Source organism: Jaculus jaculus, chromosome 5, assembly GCF_020740685.1.
Source record: "Jaculus jaculus isolate mJacJac1 chromosome 5, mJacJac1.mat.Y.cur, whole genome shotgun sequence".
Lineage (NCBI taxonomy): Eukaryota > Metazoa > Chordata > Mammalia > Rodentia > Dipodidae > Jaculus > Jaculus jaculus.
In genome coordinates, this window is record NC_059106.1 from 166,769,552 (window position 1) to 166,782,805 (window position 13,254).

Genomic DNA, 13,254 nt, shown 5'->3' on the forward strand with positions numbered 1-13,254 from the left:
CGGGGTTCCTTAGGCTTCACAGGCAAGCGCTTAACCGCTAAGCCATCTCTCCAGCCCGAGACATCTATATCTTAAGGTTACTTAAAACACACATGTCAGAGCACAATATGCAGAGAGGTTCCAAGACAACACTTGGCTTGAGCTGGCCCTAAATTTCCCAAAGAGTAACACGCTTCTCCCCGGACAGGATCTCTTCAGGTGTCGCGGGGCCAAGCTAAAGGCCCAAGTCTGTCCCTGCCCTCCTGAGCCTCAACGACGAGGCCTTGAGAGTCAACAGAGCATAAGGTGGCTCTGCCGCCGCTCCCAGCCCAGGCCGCCTGTGCACAAGGTACCCCGCTGGGCTTCGGCGGGGGGCCGGGCAAGCTTTCTTGGAGGCGCATAGTCTTGCATCCAAGAGGGCTGTCCCCAACCCCTCATGCCCTATCCAGTAGCCTGAGGACCTGGGATGCCCCCAGGCATCGATGCTACACACAGAAACCCCACGGCGCTGGCACAGATTCGGAGCTGTTGCGGCCTCCCTGGCACCTCTCGTCACTCACAGCGAGTGTGCCTTCAAGCCCACTGTGCTCAGCACGGCTCCTTCCGGCTCTTTCTGGAAGTTACTGTCCATACACGGGACATCTTTCCTTGAACTTCCTTTTGTGTGTTAAGATACACCTAACGGTGAACGTGCCATCTTAACCACTTCTGAGCGCACAGCTCACTGGCATTTGTGCAGCATGCCCTCCAGAACTTTCGTCTTCCAAGCGAGACTTCGGTCCCCACTAAACACTGACTCCCCGTCTCTTCCCCTCATCTGGCAGCCCACCTGCTTCTAAGTTGCTTACATGAATGGAATCGCACTTCATCTGTCATCCTGCGACTGGCTTATCCGACTGCAGCGTCCCTAGGGTTCCTCCGTGTTGGGACTTCCTTCCTTCTGAAGGCTGAATAATGCTCCATTGTGGAGACACACTGAATCTTGCTTCAGCACTCAACACCAGCAGACACCCGGGTTGCTTCTATGCCCTGGCTACTGTGAACAGCCCTCTTGTGACCATGGTGTATGAGCATCTCTTTGAGACCCCCATTTTTAATTCTTTGGGGGTAGACCCAGTTGAGGAAATGAGGGAAATGGTTGCATCTGTCTGCACTCCGTGGAGTCCAGCCTCAGCCCCGTGTACACAGTCCCACCGCAGCGCCGGGCATGTGTGTGTGAAGATGCAGTGCTTTCTTAACCCCAAAGAACTGAGCCTCTTCCCCCATCAGCAACTGCCTGCCCTATGGCCAAAGAGCAGATTTCCTGTGAGATCTCCTGGGTTCGGAGGACATCTGAGGAGGAGGAAGAGAGGCAGAGGGCAGTAACCCACAGGAGGAGCCAGCTGCAAACAGACCTGGGGCTAAAACCAACAGACAGCAGACGGCGGACACAGCTTAGCCTGCATGCGTGGCCGGACCCATGCCACATGAAGGTCCTATAGTTTGTGTGGGGAAGCAAGAGACAGCACTGGCCCCCATTCAGTTTCTGGAAGATTACAAAAGACCCAGAGTGGTTCAAAGAAAAGGGCTCCTAAAGATAAAGCAAGGGAAAAGTCCATTTTTCCCCCCAAATATTTTATTTAAATATTAAATTAAAAAACATACATCAACTAATCATTTGGCATACATTTCTCACAATGACATGAGAAATGAAACAATTCAGTTATGGTAAAAAAAAATAATAACCAATTATATACACCTCAGTCAGACCACATAGTGTCTTTAAATAAGCTACTGCATTAGACTGGACAGGGCTGTGGAGAAATCTACAAAACACACCAGCACGCTGGAGAAACAAGAACTGAAACCACAATGTTACCATCCCCCTAGAGGGGCAACGGCCGCGAGAAGACAAAAAACCACCCAGAAAGTAAAGTGCTTGTGGTTGCTTCAGAGGTGCCAAGGCCTTTGATCTGTGGCATGGGGTAGGAACCCTTGGAGAGGGGACATGGAGCTGCCTCTGCAGGAGGTGAAGGCTGGTGCCCAGGATGCTAGACGCTGTCCCCACTCCACAGTCTCTGGGGGAGGTGGCAGACGGCACACTTTGGAGTTTGCTCTGGACAGGACACCAGGTCCAGCCAGGGAGGGTGGTCTTCAGCCAGCCAGAGTGAGCAGCTTGGAGACAGGCCACAGGGTGGTCCGCAGCAAGGACCAGACCATGAAGTCTCTGCTCTCAGATTAGTCAGTCAATCTTTGGCTTTTAAAAATGCCTCCTTCCCCCTCCTGAAGGACCTCTGGTTAATACTGCCATGGTGAGGAGCCAAGGTTAAGGGGAAGGCACAGGGACAGGGGCCTATGTAGACAGAGCAGGAAGTAGCAATGTCCCCATTCCATTCCAGAGGCTTCCAGCCGGCACAGCATGACTGGGTCTGCCTACTAAGGTGGACCAGCACCTGCCAGGTGGGTCACTCCTTCCCTGCCACCTCCACCCTGCGCTGAAGGTGGTTTGCCCCATGGCCCCTTCCTCATCACAGACCTGGTGCTGATGGGGACACTTCTCGATGTGACCAAGGGAAGTTTAAACCAGGAACAAAAAAAATGGAGTACAAAATATAAAAAATAAGTAGTGTCTGTCTCCTATTTATACACATATACAGTATTTGCTTTAAAAAAAAAAAAAAAAAAAAAGCTTTACAAACACCGACCTAAACTTCTCATGTTCCTTGAACAAAAGCCAGACAAGAGTCCAGGCCTGGGTGCCAGGGCTTCTCCACCAGGGAAGGTCCCAGGCTGAGTAGATGCTAAGGAGCCTACTGCCTGCCAGGGCCCTTCTGGTCTCAGCCCCTAGGTATTGCACAGTTTCTCCCAAGTCAGGTGTTCTTGTTGGACCCTGATAATGAAATGCATAAAAATCTTATACTTAGCAGCGGAAACAAGATGTGTAGCAGGAAGGAACTCGTTGGCTTCCTCGAGGCGTGAGGAGCTCTGGGCCAACTGACCTGGGATGGAGCACTCCGTTTCCGAGTCCCCAAAGTCTCCAGCCCTCTCCAGTCCTTCCCTATGGTTCCTCCGAAGCAGCCTGGCAGACACTCAGGCATGAGAAATTCAGCTGAAAGAAGACACGACCCTCCCCCCGCCTCTGACGGGGAATTCCGAGAATGTGGATGACTGCCTAGGCTGACCCTGACTTGGAAGCAGCAAGTTCACAGTTTTTGTTAAAGCATGAACATTTCAGGAAGTGGAGAGCTATGAACCAAACCCCAGAGAACACTAGTCAACACCCACATGCGCTGCCACCACCGGTGCAGGGTGCTGCTCCCTTCCAGGGACCCAAGGTCATCGTCATGATGACAGAGAGGTGGACAAGAGCTGAGGTCCCTCCCTGCGTCCATCTGCTCCTTTATCCCCTCTACATGGGCGTCTCCCTTTGCCCTGCTTCCCTCCCATCCACCCACCTACATGACGCACCCACAATTATTATTTTTCTTCAGAAAGTTTCCAGTCCCTACTCATAGTTGAGGTCACTCAGTGCAAGGAAAAACAAAACAAAACAAAATAAAAAAACCTAAAAAGCCCATACACCGAACGTATTGCTTGTTTCGCTTCCAGAAAGTTCTTGGCTTTTGAGTCCGAAACCATCTTCACATATTCTTAAATTATTGCTTGGAAAAGTCAGTTGGCCGTGGAGCTGCCCTCACTGTACCAGGACAAATGTCCCCCGCTGGCCAGAGGTCAGATCCTCCATCTCACAGTCCCCCTGTGGCAGCCCAGCAGGGTCACAGCCTGGGGCCAGCCTGGTGAGGCACTGTGGCAGAGGCCTGGCAGGGAGGGCCATCGGACCAGCGCTAATGTGCAAGTGGGCATCCAGGAGCTGTGCAGCCGATGCCACGGGAGACACGGTGGCCTGGAGGAGGGGCGCTGGCAGCAGTGGGAGCCCAGACAGGAGGCTGTCGCAGGTGGTGAGCATGTACGGGGTAGGGGGTGTCTGAGGGGCCTGCTGGCAGCTGGGTGGAGGGGTCGGGTGGTGCTGCAGCTGGAGCAGCCTGCAGACAGAGGGAGAGGGAGAGGCCGGTCACTCTGAGGGCTCTGCCCAGGTGAGTCCCACCCACTTCACAGATCTGCTTTGGGCACACAAGGATGATACCAGAACTATGCACAGGACATGACACACCACTGAACCATCCTGCTGCCTGGTTCCCGACCTAGCTGCCTGGCAACTCAGAGATGCCAACCCAACAGGATGATCTTGGCCACTGCTGCCCTCCACCCACAAAGGGCTATCATGTCTGCCCATGGCCCCTCCTCCCCTGAAGAACAAAACCTGAGTCCACAGAGACCTCCTTAACAAGCCATGGGATGGGGCAGGGGACACCTCAGCACATGGGGAAGAGGGGAGCACGTGGGCTCTGTAAGGGCAAGGTGAGGTACCTGAAGACAGGGTGGCACGCCTACCTCTGCTGATGGAGCACCTCTTCCAGCAGGCTCCTGCCCTCTCGGCCACCGGGCGTGCTACCCTGTAGGCCTGAGCTCTGGGCTGGGGAGTGGAAGGAGCTCAGGCCACCCCGGGGAGCCCTGCTGGAAGACTGGCACACCTGCCGTGCCAGCCCCTTGATCTTGTTCAGCCCCAGGAACCCTTTGGTCCTTGCATTCTTCCTTAGCTGCTGCCGGAAGGCCTTTAGCCCTGTGGAGACAAGAATGGACATCGGTGGGCTGCAGCTCAGGGCTCACGGCCCTCGGCCCGCCCAGGGTTCCAGCGAGGAAGAGGGAAGGAAAGGAGGACGACACGCGGGGCAGGGCAGTTGTCTGTGGAAGACTTTTCCTATAGGCTCAGCAGGATTCTCTGCCACCAAGTCTTTCTCATGCCCACTCGTCCTGCATGGTCACCTGAGTCCTCCTAACGCCCACTCCTCCTGCATGGCCACCTGCCTTCTTCCCAGGTCTGGGGCTGCCACACCACCCACCAACCAGGCATCTAAGAAGAATTCTATGGGAGCAGGGCGGGAATGGAGCCCTGAGATTTGGTAGGCTCCCGGAGCTGACTCAGACACGGAGGGGCCCACAGACATTCCCGGCCCTGGATCGGCGTGCAGGGAATGGAATGGCCGGCACGGAACTGCCTTTGTCAGGGTCCCTCGCTGACCCCAATCCTACCGCAGGGCCGGAGCTGCTCCCAGTGTGGCCCTCACCTACGCTCAGGACTAGGATGCCCAGAGCTGGGGCAGCACCTGTGTACTGTCTGAGGAGCGCTGTGGGACCTGCCCAAACCACGGCAACTGGCATCAAGAACAGGGACGGCCTGTCGGTACACAGGCGGCACGAAAGGGGACCTCACCTTGAGTCAGCGAGGTGTCGGACGCCCTCCGTCCCTCCTGGAAGCTGACGGGGAGTAGGACGGCTGCACCAAGGCCTGCCTGAGCCTGCAGCACAGGAGTGGCTGACTGTGCCCCAAGGAATGGTGAAGCCAGTCTCACTGGAGAGCAGGTGCCCAGAAGGCCCGGGGTGGCCAGTCCACTGCCAAGCCCCCCGGGGCGTTCGCTTGCAGAGAAGGGGAGGCAGCTGTCAGAGCTGGTGCCTTCTGAGGTACTTGCAGAAGAGGAGACGACCACGCCTGCAGGAAGACAGGCGCTCAGGAGGGAAGCCCTCGCCCCCTGAAGGCCACAGCCAGAGGCACAGAGCCCCTGGCCCACTAGTGAGGACAGCTCTTCCCAGCTCAACCCTCACCCAGATCACCAGAGCCCAGAGGCCCTGCTAGTGAGCCCGTGGGTGCACAGACAGGTGGCAGGCTGAGAGCAGCTCCAGAGCAGGAAGGAGGCCTGGGGCCAAACCCGGGGCAGCCCAGGGTGGTGACCTCCCTCGACAGGCACGTGTGTCCAGGTGGAAACCACCTGCTGCTGGGGACGTAAATAAATGGCAAGTCCTCAGAACTCTGAGTGGAGGTGGCTGCCGGGCAGAAGGGCCCAGTTCAGGTGATCCCAGCATGGCCTTGCTCCTTACCCCCTGGCGCCAGGCCCTCAGGGACACTTACATGGAGGGGCCAGCGGGGAGAAGTGGGTGGAGACCTCAGCCAGCGTGTGCCTCCGGCCGCTGCTGCCAGGCAGGGGCTCCTGAGCCTCCTGCTCCTCCTCCAGACCAGGGCCCTGCCTGGCCTCCTCGCTGATCGCTGTGTCCAGCAGGCTGCTGGGCGAGACAGAACGGTGCCGGAACACTCCGTTGCAGTTGGTGTCCACAGAGAAGAGCAACGGCTGCATGAGAGGGACAGATGTCCATGAGCAGGTGTCGGAGGGAGGGGGCAGGCCGCCAGGAGAGGAGGGGGCCTCACCCACAAAGGGCCTTGGTCTTCACGCACCTGCAGGGAGCTGTGGAGGTCGCAGTCCATCTCGGCCTGCAGAACAGACTGCGCCAAGGCCTGAGGCTGAGGGCACAACAGGGAGGGTCGGAAAGGGTCACACGGAAGGACTTCCTGAGGCGCCTGGGCCCAAGAGAAGGGGAAAGATGTGTCAGGAAGGTGATGCCACCAGTGGCAGCAAGAGGAGGACTCAGCTCTGCAGCTAGTGCTAACCAGGACCTGGCGACCCCCTCTCTGAGGTCTCCTGTAGATGCAGGTGACCAGAAGGGGGTACTGGGAACAAGCGGCTGCTGGCCCTCAGCAGGGCAGCCATAACCGTCCTCCTCCCCACAGCCCGTGGCCCGCAGTGTAAGTAGGAGATGCCACAGGCACTTGGGGCCTTGGTCTGAGAGTCACTGCCATACCTCAGCCGAGGTCTCCCAGCTCAGAGGGGAAAAATGAAAGCAAAGGGACAGGTGTCGGCTTTGGAAGGGTCTGTGCCACTTACCTCCAGACTGCTGAGGTCTGAGCTGAGGGGCCGCGGCTGCCTGGTGGGCATGACAGGCCGGGCCAAGGGCTGGGTGCTCCGGTGCTCCTTGAGGCGCTCGAGCAGGAGGTAGTAAATAGCAGCAAAGTGGTTGTAGCTGCTGTTCTGCAGGGACTGAGGAGCGGGAACAGTGGAGTCAGAGCACAGCCCAAGGCCCAGGCCCAAGGCCCAGCCAGGCCTGGGGCAGCACCTTAGGACATCAGCTGCGTTAGCTACTGGGCTGGCTTCCCTACAAGACCGCTCCCAGGTTATTCTCAGTCAGCCAAGAATATCCTTTTAGGGGAAGGGATGAGCTGACCCTTAAATTAGCCTGCACTCCCATTTTAACTCCACAGCGAGGGCCTGCTGTGCCTGAGAAAGCGCAGCCAGGGGAGCGGCAACACACTCACCTCCACGGTCCTCTGCCGGTCGATGCCCAGGGCCTGCATGATGCCCAGCACCTGCTCGCTGTAGTCGCCCAGGTTGGAGGTGTAGCCTTGCATGGAGAAGGCGGGGTCGCCCTGCTGCAGGAGGGTGGGGTCGGCCTGCATCCAGCGGTGCTGGCGGATCTGGGCGATGGTGATGCGCTTGGCGGGGTCCACCACCAGCATGCGCCGAATCAGCATCTCACAGTCTGCGGGATGAGGGGCACGCACTGAGCACAGGGGGCTGAGCCTGCGGGCACGTCCCCACAGCAGAGGTCCCCCCCCCCCACACAGCCAAGTGACAGTCCTGAAGAAGGCTGCCTGGGAGCAGCAGAGGCCACTCCGGGCTTCCAGGTGAAACAGGAGAGCCACAGAGCTGGGGGACCAGCCAGAGGAAGACACTCCCTGGTCCTCCTCAATGTCCCCAAGAGAAAACCACGTAGACTCTCCCTGCTGGAATGACACACACTAGGCCAGGCACCTTCGTAAAACAGAAGATGCTCTGATGCTGGGAGACTACGCTAGGAGACCGGGGATAGGCTTGTGGGAGACAGCCCGAGGAGGGTGGATACCTGCCTGTGCTGAAAGTAGGGCACCCAGAAAGCACCTGCAGGTCGGGTTGCTCTTGCAGCCTGGTCACCTGGGCCCAGCTTCCTGGTTTACAGCCGACTGGCACTGCCCGACATCTGCCCGCTGCCTCCCCCCGCACCAGTCGTCGCCCAGTTTACCCAACAATTCCCAGGGCGGGCGGGCTCTCATCCACCCACCTTGAGACATGAAGAAGGGGATGCGGAACCGGCCCTCCAGGACGCGCTGTCTCAGCGTGGGCAGGTTGGGCCCGTCGAAAGGGAGCGAGCCACAGACCAGTACGTAAAGCACGACGCCGAGACTCTGTGGAGGGCCAGACAACCAGCATGGGCACCCTGCCTGCCAGCTTCCAGGGGGCACGGTGGCGGGCAGCAGGGTGCACACACACGGGCTCCTACCCAGATGTCCAGCTGGGGTCCTTCGTACTCCTTCCCCTCAAAGACTTCCGGGGCAGCGTATGGGGGGCTCCCACACCAAGTGGACAGAGGCTCTCCCGACTTATAGAAATTCCCAAAACCAAAATCTGCAAGGCAAAGGAACAGGCAAGGGTCAGAGCCGTGGCTTCAGAGAGCACTCACACAGGAGAGCCCCGCAGATGGCCTCCCCAGCCAGGGCCTTCTTGCCTGCCAACTTGATGTCCATGTTGCTGTCCAACAGCAGGTTCTCGGTCTTGAGGTCCCGGTGAACTATGTGGTGGTTGTGGCAGTACTCCACCGCTGACAGAATTTGCCAGAACTTCTTTCGTGCCTCATTCTCACTTAGGTGTCCGTTGGAAGTCAGATAATCTGAGGGTGACCAACAAAGCTACATTCCAACAAGCCTGCAGAAGGAACCCCAAAACCCAACATGGCACAGGCAGGATTCCACTGGTGTTAAAATGCGGGACTTACCAAACATTTCTCCATTTTTTGCAAATTCTGTGACAATGTAAAGCATATCCTTTGTTTCCATAACCTTAAAGAGAGAGAGAAGACCAAACATTTAGTCATGGGAGAAAGGATCACACCAAAGGCACACCAAATAACCACCTGAACCCCAGTAAATCGTTAACTTCTCCAAGACAAGTGCAGTCACCATTTAAGAAAGGAGAAAAAAAATCGAGGTTTCCCACTCAAGAGTACTTTACGAACCTCAGCCTTGCCTGTCTTGGAACCTCTGCTCTTAAAGAGAGAGAACCAAAGACAAGGAAACACAGGGCCGGCCAAACATCTGTCTCGCATACCTCCTGGGGGTTTAGGAGGCCACGGGTGCTACAGACCTAAGAGCTTCCTTCCAGAAGCTTCACAGGCAGCTGTTTATTCAAGCCAATGACCAGACAGACTGCATGATGCCCACCAATATCCCACTGACTTTACCCACAAGACATTACACCTTAAGATCACGGCCTTGCCGGGAAAGCTACGGGGGATTGCTCTTGGCACTGCATTGCTCTGTACGCACCAACAGTAATGGTCAATGTCAACACACACCTTACCCATATAATCACTGATCAAGAATTTTATGTTGGGCTAGAGAGATGGTTTAGCGGTTAAGCACTTGCCTGTGAAGCCTGAGGACCCTGGTTCGAGGCTCAGTTCCCAGGACCCACCACGTTAGCCAGATGCACAAGGGGGAACACACTTCTGGAGTTCGTTTGCAGTGGCTGAAGGCCCTGGCATGCCCATTCTCTCCCTGTCTCTCTCTCTCTCTCTCTTTCTGCCTCTTTCTCTCTCTGTCTGCTGCTCTCAAATAATAAACAAAAAAATTCTTAATTATGTTACCTAAAAAAATTAAAAAATAACTAAGAAACAAGGTAAAATTCAAATCTTCCATCCTGAAAAAACTTGAAACTACTGTTGTCTATGTGTACTATCAAATATTTCACACAGACCAGGCAGGGTGGCACATGCTTGTAATCCCAGTACTCAGGAGGCACTGGCAGGAGGATCAACACAAATTCGAGGCCAGTCTGGGATACAGAGCAAATTCCAGGCCAGCCAGACTACACAGTTAAGAATGTCTCAAAAAGAAATCCAAAATAAGAAAATACATATTTCCGAGGGGCAAAGATAAAACACTCCTATGGAGAAAGAAGATTTTGGAGGTGAGGTTCAAATTATACTTATGTGGGCTGGTGAGATGGCTCAGTTGGTTCGGGTACTTGCTTGCAAAATATACTTGTTCCTTTAGAAAGATACTTTAAAGAAAACTGCTTTGAGCTGGAAACCTAGTAAGAAAAGTTATAAGAGCCATGGCAACTCAGCCCAAATTCTACCGGCCCTGCTCGCAATGTGGGGTAGGAAGACCACTGCCTATTCCTTTCCTCAATCAAAGAAAAGGAGAAGGAAACCTAAAGAAGCCAATTATGGTGTCACCCATCTATAATTCCAGCACTCAGGAGACTGAGGCAGGAGGATCACCATGAGTTTGAGGCCAGCCTGGGCTACAGTAGTCAGAACTACACAGTGAGACCTTGCCTCAAAACCAGCCAACCAAATGAACCAAAGCACCCTGGAGAAGAGAACAAGACACCTCAGCTGGTTCTGGGCCCCAAACCAGCTGAGCAAACATCTGACACCTACATCAAGACCAGAGGACCAGCGGTTCTCACTGGTCTACCTAAGCCAAACAGCCAAGTCACCAGGGCAGGATGGAGAACATTCTCTCAGAAGGGACCTGTGGCTTTGATCACCTGGGCAACGTTTCCTAGGAAGGGCCTCTTCCACCCAGTGGGCAACAGACTGAAGCGGGAGGAAAAGAAGGTGCGGAGGGCACCTCGGATCAGCTTCCAGGGCCACCAGTCACCCTGCTCAAGAGTTCAGAGGAGGCCCGCAGGCCATGGAGGAAACTCACCTTGGAGCACAACTTGAAAATGAAGACAGAAATCAAACACGACCCCTGAACACGCAGCTGAGGGCTCTGTGCTTAGAGACGCTGGGAGCGGGGGAGGGGACCTGTCACCACAGAGACATATCTGCCTTTGTTCTGGGAAGAGTGGCCGGGGGTGACTTGAAATTACAGAAATCTCCCAGTGCGCCGTATTCTAGCTTTCCAAACTGCACACAGACGGCCCCTCAGTCACCTGGGGCTCACCACTGAGGGAACTCACACCAACACAAGGAGGTGACACAGAGACAGGGTCCCCAGCACCTAGATTTCAACACCACAAAAGTGGACTTTTCTCACTGGGGAAGTGTGAGGAAGAAACTGTTTTGTTGTGCTAATAAGTTCCTTATTTCTCAGAGACATGATTACTATTTTAATGCCAACACAAGCAAAAAATAAAATCACAAAACAGATCAACACATGGACATGGTGAGGCGTTTTTTGAGTTTGCAAGTGTTTCTACCTCTCTGCTCTGCAATGGAGGATTTAACCGGGAAGATGAGCTCTTACTGCTGCCGTCGCAAAGATAAGTTAATGAAAACTGGTGAGAGCAGCTGCTCTTGAAGTTTAATAATTACCCCCAAAGGCGGAAGTTCCTAGTTTCACTCAAATTTGTCCTTCTTGTACTAAGAGCCTGAAGCGTCATGCTGTACAGGCAGATGCAACCTCATCAACACAATGCATCCCAGACTGGAACAAAATACTTGATTAAAAAAAAAAAAAACTTCTTGAAGCAAATCTCAAGTGTGACCCCAAAGAAAGAAAACAATCACAAGCAAATCCATGCAGCTTAAAAAACAAAATCAGCGACTCCCACACACAACTAGAGAATGGGCAACTTCAGAGGCCGCAGGCTGGGGTACCAAGGGTAAGGAGCACCGAACTTGCTGTGGGAACACAGCGAGAGTCCAGGACATGCGGAGGAGCCTCACCTGGTACAGCTTGATGATGTGTGGGTGGTTCAGGAGTTTCATGAGCTGGACTTCACGGTAGATCTTCTCCAAATTGCCCGAATCTAATCGTGTTTTGTCAATTATTTTTATTGCAACCTATAAGATTTTTTTAAAAAGTAAAAGGAGATTTGGGTTTTTGTTTTAAAAAGACAATCTCAAGTAACCTCATTTAAAAAAAAAATAACCTCTTTTGCAAATGAAATTTTCAAATGCTTTGTCTCCCAAAAGGTCACAAGAAGTTGGGAGAAAATGAAAGTAGCCACTATTATTTAAAGGAATGGAAACTAAGCAAATGTTTCTCTATCTGCTTCAGCTTAAATCCAGAGCCCACTGCAATCCCAATTGTTGTTTTTTCTTCTGTTCGTTTTTATTTTATTTTTTTGTCATGATTGTCTTTACTGTTCCCCAATAACTACACAAATTATAACATGATAAGAGTTTTTTTTTTCTTTTCCCCCATACCAGACTAAACACTGTCAACGTTTACAACTATGACAATCATCCCTGCAGGCCTGAATCAGCAGCTGGGGTCCACCCCGCCCCCCCACCCCCGTGTTGCTCACATCCCCTGGGTTACACACACACACACACACACACACACACCCGCGCACCTGCGTTTTGGTGACTCGATGCCTGGCCAGCTTAACCACCGCGAAATTGCCCTTGCCCAGGGTCCGCTCCACATCGTAAAAGCCCACCCGGAGGGGCTTCTGCTGGCCCTGGCCGGCGCCCGCGGGGGCCGCGCTGAACTCCGACATGATCACCATGGCTCCGGGCCGCACCTGCGGGTCGGCGAGGGGACGCTCAGCGCGGACCGAAGCTCACTCGGGACCCCGATCTGAACCCCAGCCCCCCCAGCCACGCCGTCCCCGGGTGTCCCGATTCCGCGCCCCGGACCCCCGGCGCCTTCAAGCCTGCGCCCCAACGCTCCGCCTGCGGTCGGCTCCTCGCCAGCCTCGACACCCTTAGTTCGGCCGAGCCTGCACGTTCCCATCAACTCCCGCGGTCAGCTCCCCGCCGGGGACCCCGGGACCCCTTTCCTCGCCCAGGCACCCGTTCCATGCGTACCGGACCCGCGTACCCCCATGGGACGTGCCACACCATCCCCGCGTCCCGGGGACTACAGGACCCGCCCCCCCACCCCCTTCACCGCCCGAGGTTCCGTCGCAATCCCGGACACCTCTCGTCTCCAGTCCAGGCACCGACCCGCTCTCCCTTACCGCGAGGCTCTCCCTTACCGCCCCAACACCCGCGATCGGTTCCAAAGACCCGGCTCCCCTTCTTTCCCTCCCCGCACCGCCGCACGACAATGGATGGGAAGCTCAGCGACCCCCACGCGCGCACCTGCGGGCCGCGAGGACCCGGGCAACCCGAAGCCCGCCGCTCTCTCACCTCCGCCGCCTTCCGTGCGCCCGGCCGGGGACGCCACCGACTCCGCGGACCCCACCGCCGGCTCCGCCACTCGCTGTGCTCCGGCGCCCGCCGCTCGCGCCGCCGCCGTCGCTGCTGCTGCCGCCGCCGCTGCTGCCGCCGCCGCCGCTGCTGCTGCTACTGCTGCTGCCGCCGCCCGGGCCGCGCCGCATGTCAGACAGAGCCCAGCCGCCCGCCCGCCCG

General features: G+C 55.6%; 1 protein-coding gene across 2 annotated transcripts; it reads right to left on the minus strand.

Moving 5' to 3' along the window:
- Positions 1–1,556: 1,556 nt before the first annotated feature.
- On the minus strand, positions 1,557–13,051 carry Sik1 (salt inducible kinase 1). 2 transcript variants are annotated; one of them, XM_045150308.1, is made up of 14 exons: positions 13,033–13,051; positions 12,252–12,422; positions 11,620–11,736; positions 8,713–8,776; positions 8,446–8,607; positions 8,221–8,345; positions 8,002–8,125; positions 7,220–7,443; positions 6,792–6,944; positions 6,305–6,370; positions 5,984–6,200; positions 5,291–5,566; positions 4,411–4,639; positions 1,557–4,001 (listed from the first exon to the last, which is right to left on the minus strand). In XM_045150308.1, the coding sequence occupies exons 2-14, from the start codon at positions 12,405–12,407 to the stop codon at positions 3,653–3,655; spliced, it is 2,262 nt and encodes a 753-aa protein (XP_045006243.1). In that variant the 5' UTR covers positions 12,408–12,422; positions 13,033–13,051; the 3' UTR covers positions 1,557–3,652. The 2 variants fall into 2 exon arrangements, with proteins under 2 accessions (XP_045006243.1, XP_004654567.2); XM_004654510.2 differs by having other exon boundaries at positions 6,305–6,427; positions 13,033–13,050.
- Between the last annotated feature and the right edge of the window lie 203 nt (positions 13,052–13,254).

Excerpts from the sequence above, each read along its gene's own strand:
- Sik1 (XM_004654510.2), bottom strand. The coding sequence starts at position 12,407 with ATGGTGATCATGTCGGAGTTCAGCGCGGCCCCCGCGGGCGCCGGCCAG. Across the intron at positions 5,567-5,983 it reads CTCCCCGCTGGCCCCTCCAT|GCGTGGTCGTCTCCTCTTCT; the intron begins GTAAGTGTCCCT and ends GTCTTCCTGCAG. Across the intron at positions 4,002-4,410 it reads GAGGTGCTCCATCAGCAGAG|GCTGCTCCAGCTGCAGCACC; the intron begins GTAGGCGTGCCA and ends CTCTGTCTGCAG.